The 22,250-nt window shown below is 34.5% G+C and overlaps 3 protein-coding genes across 3 annotated transcripts; 2 read left to right on the top strand and 1 right to left on the bottom strand.

Annotated features, from left to right (window-relative positions):
• Positions 1-929: 929 nt before the first annotated feature.
• LOC139864411 (uncharacterized) lies at positions 930-1,712 on the bottom strand. The gene has a single exon (XM_071852991.1). It carries the CDS (start codon positions 1,710-1,712, stop codon positions 930-932), a length of 783 nt encoding a protein of 260 aa, XP_071709092.1.
• Positions 1,713-20,147: 18,435 nt separating this feature from the next.
• Positions 20,148-21,008, top strand: LOC139864410 (uncharacterized). Its single transcript, XM_071852990.1, has 3 exons — positions 20,148-20,294; positions 20,465-20,677; positions 20,787-21,008. The coding sequence occupies exons 1-3, from the start codon at positions 20,148-20,150 to the stop codon at positions 21,006-21,008; spliced, it is 582 nt and encodes a 193-aa protein (XP_071709091.1).
• A 312-nt stretch (positions 21,009-21,320) lies between these two features.
• Positions 21,321-21,890, top strand: LOC139864409 (uncharacterized mitochondrial protein AtMg00860-like). The gene has a single exon (XM_071852988.1). It carries the CDS (start codon positions 21,321-21,323, stop codon positions 21,888-21,890), a length of 570 nt encoding a protein of 189 aa, XP_071709089.1.
• The last annotated feature ends 360 nt before the right edge of the window (positions 21,891-22,250 follow it).

Raw genomic sequence — 22,250 nt, 5'->3', positions numbered from 1 at the left:
ATCTTAATTAGGATAAGACAAGAACGCAATTTGTCTCTAGGCAATAAGAGATCAAATTATAGTATTAGTGAGAATGTGAATATTTCTGTATATTCGTATAATGAAAGCAAAGTCCCATATATATAGAAAATGGAAAGGTGCAATGAAAGGACACAACCTTTCAATGAAAGTGTGCAACTCTTTATTGACACCTTTTAGAAAATAACATCACTTTTCATGAAATGATGTAACCATTCATGGTTACCTTTTCATCAAATGATGTAATTTCCAAGACTTTATCGAATTAACCCGAACGAGCGTGCACTCCGCACTCTCCAAACTCGTCATTGAGCTTAATGCGATAAGCATTTGCTTTCTAGTAAATCCCAATTAACTAAAATGATTGTTGATAACACTAAAATCACCAACATGAATCGCCCATTTGTGTCTAATGACCACTTCCAAGAGTCTGATGTATTCGACAATGGTTGCAACCCAACGAAAGGTTCCTCCAGGTTTTTTAATTCAGTTAATGTTCTGCCCCTTAATTGATTCGACCAATCCCATTTTCCAACTAGACCATCTTGGCCATTCACCACTCGATCTTGAATCAAACAATTTTTATTTTTTTCCCAACGCATACAACCTAGGAATCTTGGAACATAGACTTGTGTTTTCCTCCGACCACCAATTTTTATGCCAAAACTGGATCGAATCTCCATTCCCTAACTTTGTTTCGAAGGAACCAAGGAATGGAATGCCAATTTTTTCACATGTCAAGCCACATACTCTTATCCCTTTCCATAGAGGAGAAAGAATACTTTCATTATTTGTTGCTGACAAAGTTCCATCATCACCATATTTAGCATGAATCACCCTTTTCCAAAGTGCATCTTTTTCCACCTTATACATCCACCATCACTTGCATAAAAGGCTTGTGTTCATAGCTTTTAAACTCCCGATACCCAAACCCCCATGTTTTTTTTCAGATAAACATTTATTCCATCTAACCCATGCGATTGCTTTTTTATTAAAATTATTCCATAAAAATCTCCTCCTAATCGACTCCTATTCTTGTATAGTTTTATTGGTGCCCGAAATAACGACAGATAGAAATTTGGTAGACTTCCCAGAAATGCTTTAGTTAATGTAAGCCTTCCCCCAATTGAAAGCAATTTTGCCTTCCAACCGTTTAGCCTTGAGAGTAACCGACCTGTTACAGGAATCCAAGCGCTAGATAAAGACATTCGATTACCGACTGGTAAGCCCAAATATGTAAATGGAAGTTCACCTGGTAAGCAATTCAAAATCTCTGCAATGTCATCAAATTCTCTTGTTGTGACATTAACACCAATCAATTTGCTTTTTGATATGTTGATTTGTAATCCCGAGGCTTTCTCGAATCGGTGAAGAATATCAATTAAATTTGATGCATTAATGATGGACCAATCTCCAAAAAACAAAGCATCATCAACATATTGGAGGTGCGTTGTCTTCAATTCTTCATGACCCATGGATATACCTTTGAATTTATTACATATAGCCGCCTCATTTATAGTAATGTTCAACGCCTTCATTACTTTTATGAATAGGAACGGGGAGAGGGGATTCCCTTGACAGAGACCCTTCTCAAGAGAGAATTCGGATATTGGGCAACCGTTTATAAGTACCAACATACTGCATGAAGATAAGCATCCCATAATCCTCTTTCTCCAAAGCTGTCCAAAATTCATTGACGTATAATATCATCAAGAAAACTCCATCTTACACAATCAAATGCCTTCTCGAAATCAACTTTAAATAGAAAAGCTTTGCTTCTATCCTTTTTTACCAAATGTAGAAGCTCATTCACAACTAGGACCCCATCCAACAACTGCCTTCCACGAATAAATGTTGTATGAGTGGAGCTAATTATATTCGGGATGACCAGTCGCAACCTATTCACTAACACATTGGCAATGATTTTATATAAGCAACCGATTAGACTTATGGGGCGAAAGTCTTTGAAGCTACTTGAATCATTTGTTTTTGGAATTAAAGAAATAAAGGAGTTATTGCATCCCTTTGAGAAGCTCCCATGAGTTTCGAATTCAACCACACATTTGACAATATCAAACTTGATCACATCCTAAAATCGCTTGATAAACAAAAAATTAAAACCATCTGGTCCGGGGGACTTTGATCCGGCACATGACCATACTGCTGCCTTAATTTCATCCTCTAAAATATTTTCTTTAAGCATCTGTTTGTCTAACTCCTCAAGACATAGAAATCAATTACTGGAAAAGCAGGGGCAGCACGAATCAGAGTCTTGGAATTTCTTTGCAAAAAATTCGAAACCTGCCTTTTTGATTTCTATTGGATTGTTAATCCATTTGTCTCCAATTTTTATTCCATTTAACCTATTAAATTTGTCTCTATACTTCAGCAAAGCATACAATATCTCAAATTTTTGTCTCCATCCACCGCCCACCTTGATTTGCACTTCTATTTAAGCATTGACATTTTGCATGTTCGAGTTGTTGCAGCTCCACAACTAATTTTTCATGATCATGGATCGATATAGTAGAAGGTGTGGATGATTTAGCTACTACTTCCTAATCATCTATGACTTTCTTCAAATTTATTATCTTATTGTCAATATCTTCGAAAACCTCCTTCGCCTATCTTTTTATTTCCGCTTTCAACCTTTTTAGTTTATCTTTAAAAAAAATATCTGCCCTATCCGCATCACTAGATGAAGCCCATCCAACCAAGTGTTAAGGAATCGAAAAGGCCTTGGCCCGAAGTTTGAAACGGCATTAGATCTCGAGCTCAAAACAAGAGGACAGTGATCCGAAGCCCCTAGGGAGGACAGTAATTGTTATATTCGGCTAATAATCAATTGAAGACTGAGATATATGTCACAACCCTGACTTTTTCGACTAGGTTTTTGTAACATCTCGCATTTTTCCGTTAAATTATTTTAACGCCTGTCTTTTTATTTTGTTGATATCTTTCGTATCTAGATTCGTATCCTCCGTTGGTTAACGTTCTTAATATTTTTCGTTATTGGATTATAACATCTCCCGTTTACTCTCGTGTATTTCAAAATAATTCGTTTGGTTAACTCACGCACCCGCATCCGAACTCGAGGGACTAATTTCATCATTTGATCAAAGATGTGACTAGTTGGACTAGTCAACATCCACCACCACCATTCATTTCATTCGTCACCTCCCATCTTTCTCTACTACTTCCATTTTTACTCTCAAACACCCATTTCACTAAATCATCATCCATTTGGAATCTAGCAAGCATCAACTAAAATAAACTACATATTTGGAATCCTTGCATCTTCCTCTTCAAATCCATACCAACTTTATTGCAGTTGGGTAACTTTCTAAAAACACTAGATTTTGTGTTCTTGATGTTTTTTTTTTACTTATAAGAGTGTTAGTTAGTGTCTATGGTTCGAGTCTAACATGAATATATGATTTGTATGCTCGATCTCTTTGTTTTAGTCTAACTAGCATGAACTTGAAGAGTGTGTGTTTGATCTTGAGATTTAGTTGCTTAAATGTTGTTAGATGTTAAAAGTGCATGTATTAAATGTGTTACTAGCATCACTAGCTTCACTTTGATGTGTAGGTTGATCAAGAAAGCTTCACTAACATGATTATTGATTTTGTGATTTTGGTTAGGGTTTGGTAGACTTAATTATGAACTTTTGATGCATTAAATGCTTGACAATGTTGTTTGTAAGTGTTTAGTTGTATTGTATGCGTAATTACCTACGAAACAGCGTATTATATGTGAGCATTCAATTCCTGAATCATCAATGTGCATTTATGAACTTGGATGCAAATAAATGGTGAACATTTAATGCATTTTTGGTTGTTATAAATGTTGAATTGATTGATGAAATGTGTTGTGTTCCTCGTCAAAATACCTTTCCGATGATATAAGATACATGTTTTGATTGTTTGCGGATCATAAATTGTGATTGTTTGATGTTTGGTTCGTGCACTTGTGTAATTCCAGCAAACAGGACCTGGGTACTAGTTGGGACGCCGTCCAAACATCTGGACGCCGTCCAGCTCTTCACATCTGGATGCCATCCAGCCAATCTGGACGCCGTCCAGATGAACTACCAAGGACTGTTTCGTTTGGTCATTTTTCGATTAACATGTAACTTGTTCTAACATGCTTATATATGATTAAAAACCTCAGAAAAATAGTTCGGGACCCGACCCGAATGTGTTGACTTTTTCATTGACTTTGACTTGACCAAAGTTGACTTTTGTTTAAACTTAACCAAATACTTATGCAATCATCCTAACATGCTTTTACATTTGAATCATGCATGAAACTTGGCAACGTGATTCACATGCTATATGTAATCGAGTCGTAATGAGCCATAGGACTAATTGAACAACTTTGACCCATCGTGTTTACCGTTATTGATACAACCTACTTGTTTAGGTCAAGACTAGCAATTGTCCTTGCACACGTTTACTTGTGAAATACTTTATTACTCGTGCACTCAAGGTGAGATCATAGTCCCACCTTTACTCTTTTAAACTTACATTTGGGATGAGAAAACATAAATGTTTCATATTAAAAAGTGAACACAAGTATGAAAACAAACATTCTACATACGAGTTAGAACAAAATCCTCAATTCGATTATCATTAGTTACACTTGCCGGGTGTAAGCGAGAACTTATGTTGTATGGCCATACGGGTTTGACAAACCCTCATTCGGACGGTTCGCTACCGTTATTGGATGAAATATATTTTCGAGAAACAGTGTATGTTCTAACACTATTGTGATGGAGTTCTATAGATGGAAAGTTAAGCCTTGATAATTGGGTGCTCGTGATAATAAATTTTAGAATGGTTTACTATTATTTCAATGTTATAAATCTTGTGGTTCATTTGTACTTACTTACTTACTTACTTACTTAAACCTGTGATTTCACCAACGTTTTCGTTAACAGATTTCTATGTTTTTCTCAGGTCTTTGAACGATATGTGATACATGCTTCCGCTCATTATTTTGATACTTGCATTGGATGTCGAGTATATATGCATACATGGAGCGTCTTTTGACTTTATTTTAAAATGTGTCGCATATGTTTCATTTGTACTTATAACTTTGTAACGTAACTAATGGTTGAACAATTCTTGTAAACTTTGAAACAATCTTTACATTTGAAATGAATGCGACATATTTTGGTCAAACATTATTTTAAAGACTTATGACCACGTAACGGGACCTAAGTAGACGGCGCCGTCAATGACAATTTTGTCGGGTCACTACAGATGGTATCAGAGCGTTGGTTGTAGGGATTTAGAGTTTATTGGTGTCAACCCCGAGTCATAGGGTACATTAGTGAGTCTAGAATACAACCGGCATATAGACTTGAAGTAGGACTTACTTGACTACTTGTGCATTTATACTCGAACTCGTTCATTCATATCTAACTCTTATTCCATCTTGATCTCACGTTGTTTAATTTGATTGACACGCTACCTTGACTTTGTGAAATAATGTCGAATGCACATATGAATTAGGGTAATATAATTGCCGGGATTATATTACGGTGACTCATATGAACATTCCGACATAATGACATAAAGAATTTAGGGCGAGTCAAGGAAAATTTTTCTCTTTATCCTTATTCCACATCACATTTAGTATTATTGAGAATACTAATCAACGATATTCTTGCGTTTTCAAGGAACAATGGCACACCGAGGTCAACACAATACACTTCCTGAGACTCTCGAACAAGCTCTTCAACGAATGATAGCCATCGCCGTGGATGCGGCCATGGCCGGGAACTCCTCCAACAACAACAACAATCATGGAGCCGGTAATTCAAATGAGGGGTGCTCCTACAAGAACTTCATGGGGTGCAAACCTCCCACTTTCGATGGAACCGGGGGACCAGTTGCTCTCACCCGATGGTGGACAATGTATGTACAATCTGTGGGTACCGATGAGGCCCACACACTCTCTTGGACCGAATTAAGAGAAAGAATGATCACCGAATACTTCCCACGCGAAGAGACTCGAAGGCTCGAACAGGGACTAAGAAACTTAAAAACGGTCTGGAATGACCTCGAAGCTTACAATCAACGTTTTACCGAACTAGCCTTAATGTGTCCAAACCTCATGACTCCCGAGTCCCTAAGAGTTAAACTTTACATGGATGGCCTCTCTAAGAGCATTCGGCACAGGGTAATGTCATCCAAACCTGCTAACCTACAAGAGGCTTTAACGATGGCCCGCCAATTTATAGAAATGGTGGATGAAATTGAAGCACCGGCACCAACGGTCGAGAATCAATCGGGTGGCAACAAAAGAAAATGGGAAGCTTCTCAATCATGCAACCACAACAACAACAACTTCACCAAGGAGCCTTTCACACCTGCCAGTAAGAAAGGGTATGCCGGAAACCTACCTTTTTGTAACAAGTGCCACAAACATCATTATGGTGAATGTGGCAAGCCATTTTGCATCAAGTGTCATAGAAGTGGCCATGTGGCCCATGTTTGTAAAAGTGTCGCCCCCTTCGCTAAAAAGGTGCCCAGTGCACGCAGAAGGGGTGCTTGTTTCGAATGTGGCCAACTGGGTCATTTTAAGAATGCATGTCCAAAGAAGAAAGCAAACCCCAATGTATATGAATGAGCTTTCAACCTTAACACTTAGGATGCCTGAGATGACAATGAACTAGTCACGGGTACGTTTCTTCTCAATAACTCTCATGTTTCTTGTTTATTCGATTCGGGTGCTGATAAATATTTTATAACCAAGACTTTAACTCATGCTTTTTACCCTCCACCACTCCCCCACCCCTAGATACTACTTATGCCATTTAAGTGATCAACGGAAAACTATTGCGTGCCGACAAATTTTATCGAAGGGTGTACGTTAAACTTTTTTGGGTAAAGAGTTTGAAATTGACTTGATACCTATAGAACTAGGGAGCTCAAAACCTATTTGTTAGAAAGAAAATGTTTCCCCATAAATATTTATTGATTATCGTGAACTAAATAATTTTTGGTTGAGAACTGATATCTTTTCCCCCGTATCAATGACCTCTTGACCCATTACAAGGATCTTGTGTGTATTCCAAATCGACCTCCACTCCAGTTATCATCAATTAAGGGTTAAGGGAGAAGATGTCTCCAAAACCGCTTTCTGAACTCGTTGCGATAGATATGAATTTCTTTAGTGTCGTTCAATAGCTAAGGCTCTGTCCGTATTCATGGATCTTATGAATCGCGTATGTAAACTTATCTAGACAAATCCGTCATCTTATTCAAAGGTGAAGACTTAACCTATTCAATTCAAGCGAAGAAGAAAACGAACAACGTCTCCGTCCTACGCTCAAACTCTTGAGAAAAGAGCAACTCTATGCCGAATTCTCCAAGTGAGAATTTTGGTTAAACGAAGTCCAAATTCTAAACCATGTTGTTTGTGGTCAAGGTATTAAAGTAGATATCGCAAAAATCAAAGTCACGCTTAATCGGAAAACACTCACGATTCTGACTTGTATTCGTAAAGTTTTAGATCTCGCCGATTATTACCGAAGATTCGTTCCCAACTTTCCCCGTATTACTCGACCTTTAACCTCGTTAACTCACTAAGGGAAAATTTAAACCTCTCCATGTCCGAACCTTGAACGTGATTATTTACACCAACCTTACTATCCAAATTCGAGTAGCAGAATGGAATTCAAATATGAAAATATTTCTACGTGAACGCCTGAAAGGCATCCTCTCCAGACTCGAAATTCAAGGAAACTGAAATTCGTTATTTTGCTTGACGAATTGAAGTACTTAACTATGGATCCCATCAACCTTCATACCACCACGTACCACGCTACATAACTCTGTTATTTCACTATTACCGTCTGATATTACTGGAACCCAAAATAAAACACAACCCAAGGATACCCCTTTCTTCTTTGACTTATCGTCCTTATGCTTCTGATATACGGCCAACTACTACTCAATTCCGAACTATACAACTACTTGTACTATCTCGTTCCCCCCAAGTCTCAACATTTGGCCACAAGCTGTGTGATATGAGTACATCAAGGTGAAAACTCATCCTATTCTAAATTCTTATTTCACTCCCATCTTTTTTGCTCGTACTTCCGTATAAGGAAATCTTTTATCAAAATTCTCAATGGAGAGAGAGACTCTTCACGTATTACTAGTATTCGCCACGCGGGTGAGTAGCCCTGACGAACATCTTCCGTAGCCGATAAGAAACTTGTTCCAACAAACGTTTTCGAGCCCTAACTAACTTGTTCAAACATATCTTAAAGAATTCTATTCCAACACGGTGTACCATTGTCGACTATCTCGGATCACAATGCTCGTTTCACTTCTAGACTTACAAAAAGCCTCGAGACCACGTTTAAACATGGGTGCCGCGTATCCCCCACAAACCGACGAACAAAGCAAATGTACGATTCGAACCTTGGAAACCATAATGCAAGTTTATATTATCAACTACAAATTACTTTGGAAAAGTCCATGCCTTTAACCGAATTCTCTTACAACGATAGTTATCACACGCGTATTAACGCTGCACCTCTTCGAAACTTTATATGGCTGAAATTGTCGTTCTCCAATTCGTTAGACCGAAGTATGTGATAAGCAAATCACCGGATCCGAACTCATTCAAGAAATAACCGTTAAGATCGTTCAAGTCCGAGAAGGGCTCAAGACGGCCCGCAGTCGCCAAAAGAGCTGTACCGATGTTAGACGTAAGCCTCTCGAATCTCAAGTGGGTAACCACGAAATGCTAAAAGTCGCACCTTGGAAAGGTGTAATCCGTTTTGGGAAAACGAAGGAAGTTAAATCAGCAATATTGATCCTTTTGAAATCTTGGGGAGTATTGGACCCGCTACATACCATTTAGATCTTCCGCCTCAACTGAGCTCCGTTTATCCTACTTTCCATGTATCAAATTTGAAGAAGTGTTTAGCCGAACCCGAACTCGTCATCCCTCTCGATGAACTTACTATTGATGACAAACTCCACTTCATAAGAGAACTGGTTGAAATTACGGATCATAAAACCAAACCTTAAGACAACGTAATATCCCGACTGTCAAAATTCGTGGGAATGCCCAAGGACGTATTTTCACTTATTCGTAGAATTGACAACGCAAGGTCTCGAGGAAGAGACATCGACTATTACTTCCAACTAAATTTTGGGTGGAAATTTCTTTTAAGGAGTGGGTAATGTAACATTCCGCATTTTTCCGTTAAATTATTTTAACGCCCGTCTTTTTATTTTGTTGATATCTTTCGTATCTAGATTCGTATCCTCCGTTGGTTAACGTTCTTAATATTTTTCGTTATTGGATTATAACATCTCCCGTTTACTCTCGTGTATTTCAAAATAATTCGTTTGGTTAACTCACGCACCCGCATCCGAACTCGAGGGACTAATTTCATCATTTGATCAAAGATGTGACTAGTTGGACTAGTCAACATCCACCACCACCATTCATTTCATTCGTCACCTCCCATCTTTCTCTACTACTTCCATTTTTACTCTCAAACACCCATTTCACTAAATCATCATCCATTTGGAATCTAGCAAGCATCAACTAAAATAAACTACATATTTGGAATCCTTGCATCTTCCTCTTCAAATCCATACCAACTTTATTGAAGTTGGGTAACTTTCTAAAAACACTAGATTTTGTGTTCTTGATGTTTTTTTTTTACTTATAAGAGTGTTAGTTAGTGTCTATGGTTCGAGTCTAACATGAATATATGATTTGTATGCTCGATCTCTTTGTTTTAGTCTAACTAGCATGAACTTGAAGAGTGTGTGTTTGATCTTGAGATTTAGTTGCTTAAATGTTGTTAGATGTTAAAAGTACATGTATTAAATGTGTTACTAGCATCACTAGCTTCACTTTGATGTGTAGGTTGATCAAGAAAGCTTCACTAACATGATTATTGATTTTGTGATTTTGGTTAGGGTTTGGTAGACTTAATTATGAACTTTTGATGCATTAAATGCTTGAAAATATTGTTTGTAAGTGTTTAGTTGTATTGTACTACGAAACGGCGTATTATATGTGAGCATTCAATTCCCGAATCATCAATATGCATTTATGAACTTGGATGCAAATAAATGGTGAACATTTAATGCGATTTTGGTTGTTATAAATGTTGAATTGATTGATGAAATGTGCTTAGTTGCGTTCCTCATCAAAATACCTTTTCGATGATATAAGATACATGTTTTGATTGTTTGCGGATCATAAATTGTGATTGTTTGAAGTTTGGTTCGTGCACTTGTGTAATTCCAACAAACAGGACCTGGGTACTAGTTGGGACGCCGTCCAAACATCTGGACGCCGTCCAGCCAATCTGGACGCCGTCCAAATGAACTACCAAGGACTGTTTCGTTTGGTCATTTTTCGTTTAATTCTAACTATGCTACGCACCTCCGATTAATATGTAACTTGTTCTAACATACTTATATATGATTAAAAAACCTCAGAAAAATAGTTCGGGACCCGACCCAAACGTGTTGGCTTTTTCGTTGACTTTGACTTGACCAAAGTTGACTTTTGTTTAAACTTAACCAAATACTTATGCAAACATCCTAACATGCTTTTACATTTGAATCATGCATGAAACTTCACAACGTGATTCACATGCTATATGTAATCGAGTCATAACGAGTCATAGGACTAATTGAACAACTTTGACCCATCGTGTTTACCGTTATTGATACAACCTACTTGTTTAGGTCAAGACTAGCAATTGTCCTTGCACACGTTTACTTGTGAAGTACTTTATTACTCGTGCACTCAAGGTGAGATCATAGTCCCACCTTGACTCTTTTAAACTTACATTTGGGATGAGAAAACATAAATGTTTCATTTTACAAAGTGAACACAAGTACGAAAACAAACATTCTACATACGAATTAGAACAAAATCCTCAATTCAATTATCATTAGTTACACTTGCCGGGTGTAAGCGAGAACTTATGTTGTATGGCCATACGGGTTTGACAAACCCTCATTCGGACGGTTCGCTACCGTTATTGGATGAAATATATTTTCGAGAAACAGTGTATGTTCTAACACTATTGTGATGGGGTTCTATGGATGGAAAGTTAAGCCTTGATAATTGGGTGCTCGTGATAACAAAATTTTAGAATGGTTTACTATTATTTCAACGTTATAAATCTTGTGGTTCATTTGTACTTACTTACTTACTTACTTACTTAAACCTGTGATTTCACAAACGTTTTCGTTGACAGATTTCTATGTTTTTCTCAGGTCTTTGAACGATATGTGATACATGCTTCCGCTCATTATTTTGATACTTGCATTGGATGTCGAGTATATATGCATACATGGAGCGTCTTTTGACTTTATTTTAAACTGTATCGCATAGGTTTCATTTGTACTTATAACTTTGTAACGTAACTAATGGTTGAACTATTCTTGTAAACTTTGAAACAATCTTTACATTTGAAATGAATGCGACATATTTTGGTCAAACGTTATTTTAAAGACTTATGACCACGTAACGGGACCTAAGTAGACGGCGCCGTCAATGACGATTTTGTCGGGTCGCTACAGTTTTCATAACCTAATATGAAGGGATTTCAATCTCTATATGATAATTAACTTGTTTTCGTTAAGTCTTTTAATTTTAATAAGACTTTTAGATATTCATAGGTATTCATGAATATTTACTTTCACTTAAACTCGAATCCATACCGTGACTACGATAAAATAATCAAAACTTGTCTATAAAATTTATATATATGTAAAACTATATAAATAAACCTTTATAAACATCTTGTTAAGTAAAAATACTAGACTTTATTTGTTAAATTGCAAGTAACTAAATACATGCACTCATTAACCTTAATCAAAAACTAGTACACACACATTTATCCATAAACACCACACCTAACCATTAAGTACATGATGACTAGCACCATTAACCCATTAACCAACTATGCATGTGATTAACGCTTAATTAAACTACAACTAAATGCATGCATTTCCATCCCGTCACCATTTAATGTTTTCATGAGAAATGAACTTTTTGTCCCTCCCTTTTTCTCCTTGGCCGTCTCCTATATCACACTCACATACACTCACAATATTTTATTTATTTCTAACTTCTCTCTAATACTTCTTCATTACACCTTTATCCATATTCATATCATCTTCATCTCTTTCAACAAGAACAATCTTCAAAAATAGTAAGAACTACTTCAATTACACATAGTTTGCATCATGATTTCTAGTCCTGTTTATATTAAAGCAAGGATGTAATGATAAGAACATAGTGTGTTAGTAACTCATAAGGATTGTTCAAAAGCTTTTTCATCATCCAACCATAAAAAGGGCTGAGATCTATCATTTATAAGTTTTGTTTTTGTAATTCCATTAAGTTATAACAAGGGATCTCATCAACTAGATCTTAATGAATGGACATAGTGTTGTAAAACACCATGATTGTTCATAAGACTTAGTATTGATCTTAGCAAGATGAGACTCTTAAAACATAAAGTTAATATATAACAAGACTCATAAACATCATAACTTATAGATTGATACATAAATCAAATTACAAGATAGATCTGGATATATAGACTTATAATTTGAAAACTAGAAATAATAAAGAAAACGTGGCATGTTTAATCACCAAAAACTATTAAGTTATCATTGAGAAATAATCCCAACAAGTTGACACAAGATTTTGTTGTAATCAGATTTGATTCAAAAAGATCATCATTAAAACATATTTTTCAAGCAACCTAGAAGTAATTCCTTTTGTATGTGTATTTATTAATATTATAAGAGCCCTCTGTAAAAATATTAAAGAATATAAATGAGTATTGCTAATTTTAAACTTGGCTAAGAATTTATAGTGTAAAACATGATTGTTTTGCACATTCATGAAAAATGGTCATTTTAACTAACTTTTACTTAGAGATAAGCTACCAAACTTATAAGGTTGTTTAGAGAACTATAAAAATGACTTTGAGAAGTGGAATCAACTGATTTAACTAAAAACTCAATGATTTATGCTTGTGGGAAGTTGGTATTTCAAATCAGAATATTTAAAAATAAAAACTATAAGGTTTAAGTAAACTAAGAAATCAAGAAACTGAAATGAATACTTATAACTAATAAACTTAGTTTATAAACATAATGAAATACTATATTTAGTATAGTATGGCCTCTGACCATGACTTATTATCTAGGTCCCGAGCCCGGATCACCGCAAACCGTTTAAATCGCACGTTCCGAGCTTACATCATCACTAGTGAGTTTATATTCTCGTTTTAACTAAAATTTCTATACTTTAGGATGAGAAATTACTTGTTTACTATTTTACATATTGGACTCAAGTACATTTACCATATTCTATGTTAGAGTAACAAATGTCAATTTAGAAAGCTCGATTTTGATATCGTTAATTACCAGTTTGGTGAACGCGAATAATGTGAATAGATCTATTTGAGGGTGACTCCTCACATCAGGATAGGCCTTCTAGTCTATCGGATGCATAACCTTCGATTCCTGTACTTAGAACTTAAGTGACGCTTATTTTCGGGTACTTGTTTCGTTAATGTTCGATATAGAAAGCTCATGAACTAGAATATATTTTAACTGTTTTGTACTGAAATCTTGAGGTCCATTAACATTATTGATATAACTAAACCTATAAAGTCACCAATATTTATATTGATGTTTTAAGTATATTTCTCAGGTACTTAAGCATTTAGGATCATATCAGGTCGGACATCGCGGAGTCTAGAAGCCTTTTGCTTTTAACTAGTGTTGTTATGCTAGTTAATGTTTGTTTGATGTATCTATACTGTACTTCTGTTGTATTTTCATAGGCGCGATGTGTGATGACCCGGGAATTTCCGATCAAATTTAAACTGTAATCTTTATATGTTCCCGACACGATAAGCAAATTCTGTAATGTTGAGTCTCGAAAATTTTGAAAACTATATTCATGTAATCAATTACCTTTTGACCATGCCTAAAGATTCACGAACAACTATGTGTAAATAGATATATACGATTATATACATATGTGCGAATATTAAATTGAGTGATATTAGTAAAACAATTAACAGATGGTTGATATGAAAATAAAGTATGAAATTATTATATGACTTGGAAAACGTTAACAAAGTATTAAATATATATAATACTTTACATAAACGTGTTGGTTTCGATATTTGTTCAATATAGTTATTGACGGAATTAAAAGATAATATCAAATGATTGAATTATCAGATACATTGAATTATGATTACAAGTCTCTGTTATGAGGTCCACTTTGAATTAGGAAACCTTTACTTTTAACGTTATTCGAAATAATTTGTAAAATGATTTATAAATAAAAACAAGAGTGTCGCTTATCGAAAGTTAGACAAAAGTTAGTGAAGAATTGAATTTCATAATACTTGATTGATCTATTTTTCAAACGTGCGAAAACGTTTTTCAATATAATATAACTTGTATATTAAAATGTCTTTGTTTAAATAACGTAAGCTAGAATATTGGTTGTAGATATATAAATAACTTGCAACGTGTATTTACAACGTGTTATGAATATTAAATATATATATGATTACAAATTAGTTATGTAAACGATAGTAACACTTGTTGTTTGAATCGATCGATATTAAGATATTTTATTTAGAAGGTTTAAGGAAAGTAAACTAAACGTTGACGCATATAAGAATTATATCAGATTAAGGTTCTCGATCGTAAACGTTAGGCGATATAATGATATTTGTTACTTAAACGATTTAAACTTTGAAATATAATTAGTTTTGAAAAGCTAAATATTTTATTATTAGTTAAATATTTCAAACCTATATATTATGTATATAAATATATTTTAATTTAGTCAAAAGACGTTTTGATTTAAGTTAATGTTATTAAATATACTTTGATAACTAACGGGAGTATGAGTTATAAAAGTAAATGACCAAAACATTCAAAAGATTAAGTTACACATTGAGTGGGTTAGTTTTGCATTAATTTAAGTCTAATTATTAATAAAGGTACGGGTCACAAAATGTAAAAGGCTAGTTTTCTCAACACATGAAAGTGCGCTCGAAAAACCGAAAGTGGTACATGAGTCGAGTGACAATGTACGAGTCATTTTTGTAAAAATTATATTTTTACTACGCACGTAAATATAATATAATATTTAATTAATTCTAAAGATTAAATATATATTATATATTAATTAATATATAAATAAATCTATACTACGTAATATATGTATCATAAGGAAAGGAGTGTCGGCAGCCTTAATAATTTGCATATGAGCTAAAAAAGTTATCCATGCACTTGCATGGTTTTAACACACAAACCCCATGCACTTGCATGGGGTGTAGTTGGTGGCCACATATATATAAAGCAAACGAACTCGTTCACTCTGTGCACACTTAAATTTCTTCATCTTTCTCTATATTACCTATATTACTCCGTATGTAATTATTTATTTTATTTATTATTATTATTAATATTAATAAAGATTATTATTATTAATCTAAAATATTATTATTAGTAGTATTAAAAATAGTATTAGTAGTATATTACATAAAATACTACGACAAGGGTATACGCGAATTAATTCAGAACACGTTTTGAGAGCGGGATAGGGCTAAGGAAATTATGGGTTATAGCTATGGAGGTGATGGGAAATGTTCATGGGTATGTTCCTGAGGTCAATCTAGTGTTTATTATCTCTGCTGCATCTACGTACCTTTCCTGCAATATTGAATCTCAATATTAATACGTGAGCACTCATAACTTAACTTTTATTTATTAATAGTGTATCCCTGACTAGTGCTCGAGAAAATAGGATTGTGCATGCTTGTACTTTTGATATTGCTCTTAGATAGGTTATGTTGAATCTTGAATTAGTTACACCTGCGGTTGAGATAAGATATAAGATATGCATGTCCTTGGAAAGCTAACGAAAAACTATAAACTTTTCATTTAGATATCGAATGGATTCGCTGAACGGATTAGAAGTTATTGTCAATCGAATTTTGTATTATTATTAAAAATGATTATTATTATTATCGTCGTTATGATCGTCGTTCTAGTTTTTATCTAATTATTATTATTATTATTATTGTTATTATTATTATTATTATTATTATTATTATTATTATTATTATCATTATTATTACTATTATTATTATTATCATTATCAATAAAGGTATTATCATTAAAAATTGTTATTTTTATTATTATTACCATCGTTATTATCGTTAAAATTATAATTAGTATTATTATTATTATTATCATTAAAATAGTTATTAGTATTACCATTATCATAATATTTATTATCATTAATATTATATTAATAACACTCAACTATTATGATTACTATTATTATCATTAAAATGAACGCGATATAAAAGACGATTTAAAAACTATTAATAAATTGATTAGGAAATAATGAATATGAGTATCATTATAAAATTAAAATATTATAAGATATTGACTTAGATAAAATTATCGTTCTTGTTATTTTTTATCATTATTATTATTATTATTAAAAGTATCGTTAGTATTAAAACTATTATTTTAACAAAAATTATCATTTTAATAAAAATGTCATCGTTACTATAAAATATTATTATTATTATCATTTTAAATAAAATGGTTATTTTAAAGTATCTTAAATATTAAAGTTATCATAACTAGAATTATCATTTTATCATAATATCATTTTTAATAAATATAAATATTGATATTTTTTTTAATAGAATAATAATAATTATTATTACAAAATAATACAACTTTTACTTACTATTATTATAGATATTATTTTATCAAATAAATATGTGATACAAACATATTTTACTACGTGTAATAAAATTACACCCATCATATTATCTTTATGATATTAAATAAACTTTATAAATTTTATTACTTAATATATATGAAAGTATATTTTATTATATAAATGTTAATATAAAATTTTACTTATTAATAAATGAATTATTCTAATAAAGCTTTTAAAAATATTTAAATATAAAACGATGATATTTAAATTATATAATAATCATGTACAATTTTTGGAAATCATGTTGAGTTAAATTGACTTTTGTTGACTTCTACATATTAGACTCGAGCATTAGGATTGTGGTACACTATGACTTGACTTAATTTGTTAGACAAATATTGACCAACATATAAATATATATAATTAATTTAGGTTCGTGAATCCGAGGCCAACCTTGCACTTGTTCAATGACGTTATATGTATTTTTACTACGAAATACAGTATGGTGAGTCTCATTTGCCTTTTTACCCTTTATATTTTTGGGACTGAGAATACATGCACTTTTATAAATATTTGACGAAATAGACACAAGTAATTGAAACTACATTCTATGGTTGAATTATCGAAATCGAATATGCCCCTTTTTTATTAAAGTCTGGTAATCTAAGAATTAGGGAATAGACACCCTAATTGACGCGAATCCTAAAGATAGATCTATTGGGCCTAACAAACCCCATCCAAAGTACCAGATGCTTTAGTACTTCGAAATTTATATCATGTCCGAAGGAGGATCCCGGAATGATAGGGGATATTCTTATATGTATCTAGTTAATGTCGGTTACCAGGTGTTCACCATATGAATGATTATTTTTGTCTCTGTGCATGGGACGTATATTTATGAGAACTGGAAATGAAATTCTTGTGGTCTATTAAAATGATGGAAATAAATGATTATGATAAACTAATGAACTCACCAACCTTTTGGTTGACACTTTAAAGCATGTTTATTCTCAGGTGTTAAAGAAATCTTCCGCTGTGCATTTGCTCATTTTAAAGATATTACTTGGAGTCTTTCATAGCATATTTCGAAGAACGTTGCATTCGAGTCATTGAGTTCATCAAAGATTATTATTAAATCAATTTATAGTTAGATAGTGGATATTATGAAATGGTATGCATGCCTGTCAATTTTCGATGTATAGAAAGATTGTCTTTTAAAAACGAATGCAATGTTTGTAAAATGTATCATATAGAGGTCAAATACCTCGCAATGTAATCAACAAATGTGAATCGTTTATAATGTATATGAACAGGTCCTTTCACGATGTACCAAAAACTAAAACATAGACCGTGATGTAAAAATAAATATGTATTTTCCGCTGTCGTCGTTAACTATAAACTGGGACGTTATGATCACGACACATCTCGAGAAATCGAGGCGGGGGTGGTGACAGACTTGGTATCAGAGTGGTGCCCAGGTTATAGGGAACCACGATAGCATTAGTGTATCTGACTCGATTAGTAGGATGCATTAGTGAGTCTGGCGTCTAACCGAGTCATTTTTCCGGTTTCTATTTTTCGAGTTATACTTATTATTTCTACTTGTCGGAAATTCTAAGTACTAACTTGTGTGTTGCATGTATGTCTTACAGATGGCATCATTTGATTCAGTAGGATCGAACTCCGTTCCTGTACCCATGATCATTATTACCGACAGTTCCAGTTCTGACCCTAGCGCGGACGAGTTCGAGGCATATCAGCCTTTTTGGAGACGTTGGATTTGGGTTCGTGAACTTTTGGACCGATGGAACGATCAGGAGGGTACCTCGTATATTAAGACTCATGTACCACCGACCATTAACGGTAGGGATGGTTTGATTGGTCAAACTCAGCAGGAGACGATCTTTACTTTATTCGCTAGACTTTTTAGGCACGAGTGCCGAATGGAGCAACTTCAAGAGTCCGTTAACCATTTGTTTATAATAGAGAACTAGGATACGAATTATTCGCGATTCAATAGGATTGAGGGAGAGCGGGCTACTCAACAGGAGGAGATTGAGTTACTTCAGTACCGTGTTGATGATTTGTCCACCATGAACCGCGAGCTTACGATTCAAGTGACATATCTTGAGCTCCAGATGTCCTACGTTCTTTCAATGCTTAGTAACATTAAGCCTTTGATCGACCGCTAGCTAATAGGAGTGTTATTTTCCAATTTACACTCTTAAGATAATTCACTTTTCGGATATTAGTAGGAAAAGTATTAGGATGTGTAAATCGTTAGGAACATTATGTATGTATTGAACTAACGGGTAGGTAAATACCCCAATTTTGTAATATTTAAAAGTGATATATTATGTATTATGATTATCTAGTTCATTTTCATAATGTGAATAATGTGCATTTATTACTTATACTAATATTATCTCAAGTGTTTGAATTGTCTTTCTTGTGTTTTGCTAGACAGAAAATGTCTCTAAAGAGAAATGCGAATATCGACAATACTCAAGTAGAAGAGATGATTACCCGAAGACATGCAGAAGCATTTGTAAATGCTGAGGCTAATAGAATAGCAACTAATGCTAGGAATGCTGAAGAATCCAATGTAGAAAACGCTCATTAGGGATGTAATTATAAAACATTCATGGGCTGCAAACCTCAAACTTTTTCTGGAACTGAAGGACCGGTAGGAATAATGCGATGGTTTAAAAAATTGCAAGTCGTATTTCGAATTTGTGGCTGTGCTGATAGAGATCAAGTGAAGTTTGCCCCATGTACTCTCCAGGACGGAGCTTTGACATGGTGGAATTCCTTTGCTAAATCAGTAGGTATTGATGTTGCATTCGCTACTCCCTGGGAAGAATTCAAGAAGATGATGATAGACGAATATTGCCCAAGGAGTGAAATTTAAAGACTTGAAACTAAATTGTGGAACTTAAAGTTAGAAGGAACTGATATTACGAAGTACACTAATCGTTTTCTTGAGTTAGCTTTGATGTGTCCGAACATGGTCACTCCAAAGTATAAGCGAATTGAGAAATATATCTGGGGTCTCTCTGAGGACATTTAAAGAAATGTTTTATCAGCACAACCTAAGACAATCCAGTGCTATGAGCATGGCACATGACCTGATGGCTCAAGTTGTACGTTGCCAACCGATTAATGTGAAAATGGATGTGAATATTACAACCGAGAAATGAAAATGGAATGGAAACTAGGAAGGTAATTCCAAGAAGCAAGGAACAACCAAGGTTGAGATTTCGAATAGTTGGTATGCAGGAAACAAACCCTACTGTAGCAGGTGCACGAAACATCATTTTGGTGCTTGTACCATGGTTTATGAGCGGTGCAAGAAACAAGGACATCTTTCTAAAGATTGCAGAGGTCAATTACCAGCAGTTAATAAAAATAATCAGAATATTTGTTTGGATGCGGACAGGCAGGACATTTCAAGAAGGACTGTCCTAAGGCCAGGAAGGGTGAGACATCAAAGGGACAAGCTTTTCAGATTTCAACAAAGGAAGCCTGAGAGGACCCGGAATTAGTTACAAGTACTTTTCTCCTCGATAATCATTTAGCGTCTATTTTGCTTGATACCGGGGCAGATAAGAGTTTTATATCTATGAATTTTTGTGATATGATTAATAAGCCATTAACCGCCTTAGACACTAGATATGCCATAGAATTAGCTAACGGTAATTTACTTAAGGTAGATAAGATCATACGTGGTTGTATCTTGAACTTAGCTAATAATCTGCTTGAAGTCGACCTAATGCCGGTTGAGTTAGGAAGTTTCGATGTCATTATTGGCATGGATTGGTTATCTAAGAACCGAGCAGATATCGCTTGCACTGAGAAACCTGTTCGTATACCTCTCGAGAACGATGAGATGTTGGTGGTCCAAGGAGATAAAAGCAAGACAAACCTCAATATTATTTTTTTGCATGAAAGCCCGAAAATATATAATGAAGGGATATCCAGCTATTCTCGCACATGTGAAAGAACTTAAAATCGAAGAAATTCGATTAGAAGATGTTCCCGTTGTCCGAGATTTTCTACAAGTATTTCCAAGTGATTTGCCAGGTCTACATCCGCATAGACAGATAGAGTTCCAGATCGACTTGATTCCGGGAGCGGAGCCAGTTGCCAAGTCACCTTATCGATTAGCCCCTTCAGAATTGCAAGAATTATAGAACCAACTGCAAGAACTACTGTATAAAGGATTCATTGGACTTAGTGTTTCGCCATGGGGTGCTCCAATATTATTTGTCAAGAAGAAGGATGGATCTCTAAGACTGTTTATTGACTACCGAGAACTGAACAAGCTTACAATCAAGAACCGATACCCGTTACCAAGGATCGACGATTTATTTTATCATTTGCAAGGATCAAGCATATATTCAAAGATTGATCTGAGATCAGGGTATCATCAGTTGAGGGTTAAGGAAAATGATGTACCCAAGACTGCATTCAGAACACGATATGGTCATTATGAGTTCTTAGTAATGCCATTTCGTTTAACCAATGCACCAGTAGTATTCATGGATCTGATGAATCGGTTGTGCAAACCATATTTGGACAAGTTTGTTATTGTGTTCATTGATGATATTTTGATTTACTCTAAGAGCAGGGATGAGCACGAACAGCATTTGAGATTAATTCTGCAACTACTAGAAAAAGAGCAGTTATATGCTAAATTTTCGAAGTTTGGTTTCTGGCTTGATTCGGTACAATTTTTGGGTCATGTGGTTAATAGAGAAGGTATCCATGTTGATCCTACAAAGATTGAGTCCATTAAAGGTTGGGAAGTACCAAAGAACCCAACTCAGATCCGTCAATTTCTAGGTCTTGTTGGATATTATAGAAGATTTATTCAAGATTTCTCTAGGATAGCACCACCATTGACTGTTTTAACGTACAAGGGAAAGAAGTTTGAATGGTCTACAGATCAGGAGTCAGCATTCCAATTGTTAAAACAGAAGTTACCACTGCACCAATATTATCACTTCCGGAAGGAAATGGTGATTTTATGGTTTATTGCAATGCGTCACGATAAGGAATGGGTTGTGTATTAATGTAACGACAGAAGGTCATTGCTTACGCCTCTCGTTAACTAAAGAATCATGAGCAGAATTTTACAACTCATGATTTGGAGATTGGAGCTGTAGTATTTGCACTAAAGATGTGGAGATATTATTTGTACGGAACTAAGTGCACAATATATACGGAACACAAGAGTCTTCAGCATAATTTTGATCAGAAGCAGTTAAACATGAGACAGAGACGTTGGTTAAAACTTCTAAATGACTATGACTGCGAGATCAGATATCATCCAGGGAAAGCAAACGTTGTAGCTGATGCGTTAAGTTGCAAAGAAAGAGTTAAGCCTCTTAGAGTCAGGTCATTAAATATGATTGTCCGAACAAACCTTGTAT

Source organism: Rutidosis leptorrhynchoides, chromosome 8 (genome assembly GCF_046630445.1).
Source record: "Rutidosis leptorrhynchoides isolate AG116_Rl617_1_P2 chromosome 8, CSIRO_AGI_Rlap_v1, whole genome shotgun sequence".
Lineage (NCBI taxonomy): Eukaryota > Viridiplantae > Streptophyta > Magnoliopsida > Asterales > Asteraceae > Rutidosis > Rutidosis leptorrhynchoides.
This window is presented reverse-complemented; position numbering and strand designations above follow the sequence as displayed.

Bases quoted from the DNA above. Each gene is read 5' to 3' on its own strand.
- LOC139864411 (XM_071852991.1), bottom strand. From the start codon at position 1,712: ATGAATTTTGGACAGCTTTGGAGAAAGAGGATTATGGGATGCTTATCT.
- LOC139864410 (XM_071852990.1), top strand. From the start codon at position 20,148: ATGGTTTATGAGCGGTGCAAGAAACAAGGACATCTTTCTAAAGATTGC. The intron at 20,295-20,464 runs GTGAGACATCAA...ATGATTAATAAG, and splicing joins CTGTCCTAAGGCCAGGAAGG to CCATTAACCGCCTTAGACAC. The intron at 20,678-20,786 runs GTTCGTATACCT...TATATAATGAAG, and splicing joins TCGCTTGCACTGAGAAACCT to GGATATCCAGCTATTCTCGC.
- LOC139864409 (XM_071852988.1), top strand. From the start codon at position 21,321: ATGCCATTTCGTTTAACCAATGCACCAGTAGTATTCATGGATCTGATG.